The 5,012-nt window shown below is 35.3% G+C and overlaps 1 protein-coding gene across 1 annotated transcript; it reads right to left on the bottom strand.

Annotated features, from left to right (window-relative positions):
• Nucleotides 1-290: 290 nt before the first annotated feature.
• Nucleotides 291-4,391, bottom strand: LOC132759688 (uncharacterized). The gene is made up of 2 exons (XM_060751500.1): nucleotides 3,297-4,391; nucleotides 291-1,596 (listed from the first exon to the last, which is right to left on the bottom strand). Exon 1 carries the CDS (start codon nucleotides 4,301-4,303, stop codon nucleotides 3,305-3,307), a length of 999 nt encoding a protein of 332 aa, XP_060607483.1. The 5' UTR covers nucleotides 4,304-4,391; the 3' UTR covers nucleotides 291-1,596; nucleotides 3,297-3,304.
• Nucleotides 4,392-5,012: the final 621 nt, after the last annotated feature.

Below are 5,012 nucleotides of genomic sequence, written 5' to 3'. Positions count from 1 at the left end.
CGTAGCTCATTACTTATGCAGATTCAGTCTTTAGAGTCCTAGTGTCTAGTTTTGTTTCCATAAAACAAAACTAGACATGAAAAAGCGCGTGTACAGAGAAATCCAAATTTGGGTATGGGTGGGTGGGTGTGTGAGCCCTTCAGGAGTTTGCAGTCAATAAAATCCAGATCAAACTTCAACTTCCCTCCTTCGTCGGTAAGTCTTGTTTAATCATTCAATTTTATTGACTGCATAACTCCTGATAGGGCCCCACAGAGATTTTAGAGATATTTCTCTGTCAAAGCTTCAAGTTTTTGTAAAATAAATGATTTGACAAATAACTTCCATATGGTGTTATACTTGTATTTGAAATAATAATTTTTTGAAATCATGTACATGTAAAGTATAACACTGAATACAAGGCAAAGCACATTTTAAAATTATGACAATTTACTAATCCAGTAAGCACATTTGCATAGTATGATCTTCCACAATCTGTTTATTATAAAATTTATTAAATGTTCTAGCATGTTGCCAGCCCGCAGTTTTAAGTATACAAGAAAGAGGAATGCCTCTAGAGTTTGCAGAACTTGCTGCTGCTGTCCTTATACTATGGGGAGTATAATGCTCTAGTACCCCAGCCTTATTCAAAAACATTCTTATCCACCTAGCAACAGTTGACTTAGTTACAGATTTGTGGGGTTTTTGTGTCCCAATCAAAAGTTTATTATTCATTCTTAGACTTTTCGTCCTCTCAATATATTCCTTGAATACTGTCACTATGCACAACCTTTGGTCTGCTGAATATTCGTTTAGATGTAATGGTGCGGGGTGTCTGCCTGGCTTAGACTGTTTTAACATATGGTTAAGTTTAATGATCATTTTATTATCTACAAATATGATATCTTCTAAACAAATTAAATGTAATGTTTGGCAGCGTTGTGCTGTTAGTAATAAAAACAATACTGCCAATTTTCCTGTTAATGTCATCAATGTCAACTCTGATGGTAACTGTTTAATAAAATCTAGCACTGACTGAACATCCCATATATGGTTATATTTTGGTAAAGCAGGTCTTAATTCAAACACACCCTTCATAAATTTATTTATTACAGTACAACACTTAAAATCCAGTCCCGAACACATGTGAACTAACTGATTAATAGCTGATCTCGCTGTATTAATGGCACTGTATCCCAGACCTGAATTATACATAGAGGTTAAAAATGTTATCACATTAGCAGGTTTAGGCGCCAGTGGATTAAAATTATTTTTATCAGTAAACTTAATCCAGCGGTTAATATAAACAGCATATATCTTTTTGGTAGATTTGCGCCATGATGACATTATGATATTTGCTGACTCGTCCACGATGTTTTGCTTTCGTAATGCGTCCCTGATATACGAAAAACACCTAGTCTCAGATGTTTCAGCGGATGTTTGTGCTCCGGTTTGTGCTGAAGTCGCAAGATTTTTCTGGCCGGAGGAAGTATTAGCCAATTCTGGCACAACATTTTTTGTAGATAAGGCCACCAATTCTGCGTTTTCCATATTGGTGCCACTAAGAGAGCCTCTGCCCTGTCTGTCTCTACCTTCTGTAAGATCTTTGGAATGAGACTGAAAGGAGGAAACATGTAAAGTAAAGTTCCAGTATTCCAGTTTAAACTGAAAGCATCAACAGCATAAGCCCCATGTTCTGGATATCTTGAAATATAATATTTTAGTTTGGCATTCAGCCGTGATGCAAACATATCAATGTGCATATTTCCATAAAAACTTATAAGTTTAGAAAAGATATATTCTTCAAGAGACCACTCTAGGTCATCTTTATATTTTCTAGATAATGTATCTGCTTCTATATTTTTGCTACCCGGAATATGAGCCGCACTTATGTGGATTTGCTTAGAAATGGCCCAAAACCAGAGTTCTCTTGCAATTTCGTTCAATTGCTTTATTTTGCCCCCAAACTTATTGATGTAAGCACAAGTTGTCGTATTGTCACTTAAAATCCTTAAATGAATGTTTGACTTGTTTTTGGCTAATGCCATCACTGCTAGTTTACTTGCTTTTAATTCTAAAACATTAATGTGTAAAGCTTGTTCTTCAATTGACCAAACTCCCTGAGTGAAGGATTTTTCAGATATTATTTCCGCGCCCCAGCCTTGCAAGCTGCTATCACATGCTATTGTACAGTCTGGATTTCCTTCAGAGACTGGTTTGAAAGTTGTTCCTAAATTTTTTATCCACCAATCAATTTGATTTTGAATTTCGTGAGTTATTTTCATAAAAGCATTGTAATTTCCTCTTTTCCAATTAAGATTAGTTTCCTTAATGTGTTCTAAAGGTCTATAAAATAAAGGCGCATATCGAACACCAGGCTCACATGCTACAAGCATACCTATTAATTTTGCAAATTCTCTGATGGTCACAAATTTAGATGATTTAATATCTCGGCATATTTGAATGATATTTAAAAGTTTTTCCTGAGTTGGTCTTATTGTCATTGTTTTGGAACAGAGAATAAATCCTACAAATGAAATTTGCTGAGTTGGCATTAAAACCGATTTCGTTGGATTGATTGTTAGTCCTAAACTATCCATCAAGCTGACTGTTTCTAAAATATTATTTTGACACTCTTCAAACGATTGACCTTGTAAACATGAGTCATCTATATATGCTGTACTTATGTGCCCCTTTTCTCTCAATGACGCAAAAACTGGCTTTAAAACTTTTGTAAACACCCGGGGTGCTGTAGTTAGACCCATGACTAATGCTTGAAATTCATATTTTTGGCCATTGTAATAAAATCTAAAGTATCTTCTATCTTCTGCTACTATTGGAATAGAGTAATAACTTTCTGATAAATCCACAGAACCAAAGAAACAGTCTTTCCGCATTAAGTTTATTGCATTGTGTAAAGTTTCCATCTTAAAATGAATATGCTCTATGTGATTGTTAAATACTTTTAAGTTTAGGATAACTCTTATCTTCCCTCTTTTCTTTGGTCTTATGAAAATGTTTGAGATAAACTCATTTGAATCTTGTAGAGAATTAACTTTCTGAATTATACCACAATCTAAAAACCGAATAAGTTCTTTTTCTATTTTATTATTATCTACCGAACTGAATTTTATTTGGTTAGGCACAAAAGTTTGAAATGGTTCTGTATCAAGTTCTACATGGTATCCAGTAATAGTTTGTAAAATCCATTTATCACTTGTTAATTTTTCCCATTCAGAAAGATAGTTTTTAGTTTTACCAGCTATGAAGTTGTCTATAGTATTTATTAAACAGTAAGATTGATTACCAATACTTACATGCTGATTTACATTGTTCTTTTCTTTTGGCCTGGGGGATATGTCCTTGGTTTCTTGAAATTCCCGAAGCTCTTTTCTGAATTTCTGTATTTTGTTACTGGCTGTTTCCAGTGACTGTGTGATGTTGACTGTGGATGAGAGGGAGGGAATCGGTTCTGTGTCTGTGGCCTTTGATCTGATGGTCTTTCCCCCCCTCGTTTGAATAAAAAATTCTTCTTATTTGATCCTTTAGGGGTCATCTGTACTGATTTAGATGCATCCAGATTTTTACTTTTATCAGCCAAATTATCACCAAATAACCCTGTGGCTGATATCGGTTGATCATCTGTGCAAAGAGATTTAAATCTGGGGAAAACTTCTTTTTTGATGGCTTCTCTTCTTTGTTGGTTAGTTTTATTAACCTCTCCCGTCATGATCTTAACTGCATCACTGATATACGTTTTTAATGTGTTGCTGTCTGGCGCTTTATTCCCAACTATGTGATCCATTGCCCGAAGCAGGGGCACCATTGATTGGTTCAGCACCCCAAGCATTTTTTGCTTGTGGACATCTTGGGATTTTGTATGCCCTTTCAGCTGCTCCCACAGAAAATTGTCTACCCGTGGTATTTGCAAATTGTCTATATTGCCAGGTCTTTTGTATTTATCTAGGAGTTGTTTAATTTTTTCCTGGTCAGTTTTTTGGCACCTCAAACTTTTGTTTATGGCTTCAGCTAGTGCAACATGTTTTATATCGTCCCCACATGTAGATTCTTCATCAAAAAATGAATCTATGTCTTGTACCATATCCTCCTCGTCCTCCTTTGAACTATCTTCTCTATTATCATTTAAAACTCTTTCTAGCTCATCCCCAGTATCGCTCTCATCTTCTGATGAAACATTTTCTGTTCTTGTTTTCTTTTTTAGTGGTACTTGATCATTTGTTCCCGAAGTGGATGCCGTTGGCTCTTTCCTTTTTAAATTCAATTCTGTCTGAATTTCGCCGACCGTATTTGAAAGTTCTTCCATTTGCTTTGCATGGACCTCGAAACCTTTGATGGACTGAGAGAAAGTATTTAAAATGTCTTCTCCCCGTTTCAAAAAACTTTCCAATCTATTTTCCTGTTTACTTCCGCCCTCGCGTTGTGTATTGACTAATGAATCATTTCCGCCCAAGCGTAGGACATGTGCACTTGAGCGTGCGTCATTTCCGCCTAAACTAACATGGCCCTCGGCCTTTCCTTTGTCTGCCATTGACCCAAATCTAAAATCAATAAATAAATAAAGGGTCAGACAGTTTTAACGTTCACGAAACGAAATCATCCGTTCCGAAATTGAATAAGTACGTTTTTTGGCAATTATAACTAGAAATTTAAAATATTGCCGAACAATGTTTTTTAAAAGAAATCATCAAATTGTCGGGAACTTCCTGACGCCGATTCACGGCAATTTTTTGGTCATTCAGACCTAATGTTTGTGCCATTCAGGCTGTAAAAAGTTTACTATCCTCTGATAGCAACCAACGTTATGTTAGAATTATTTCCCGAAGAATATTACCTTGTTTGTTCGTTTTTTATTATTTTCTTAGCATCGGCCATTCGTGCATAAAATTCAATATGACAAAGGCCGGAAATAAATCAATAAACATCATGAAATCGCTTACCTTTTTTGGCAGGTTTATCCAATTTAAATAATTCCTATACGATTTAACACTTTCCTTTATAATAATTTTGTATTT

This window comes from Ruditapes philippinarum, unplaced genomic scaffold (genome assembly GCF_026571515.1).
Source record: "Ruditapes philippinarum isolate M1 unplaced genomic scaffold, ASM2657151v2 ctg7669_1_1_1_1, whole genome shotgun sequence".
NCBI classification, from domain to species: Eukaryota; Metazoa; Mollusca; class Bivalvia; order Venerida; family Veneridae; genus Ruditapes; species Ruditapes philippinarum.
Note: the sequence above shows the minus strand (reverse complement) of the source record. Positions and strands in the feature narration are given on the sequence as shown.

Excerpts from the sequence above, each read along its gene's own strand:
- LOC132759688 (XM_060751500.1), bottom strand. The coding sequence starts at position 4,303 with ATGGAAGAACTTTCAAATACGGTCGGCGAAATTCAGACAGAATTGAAT.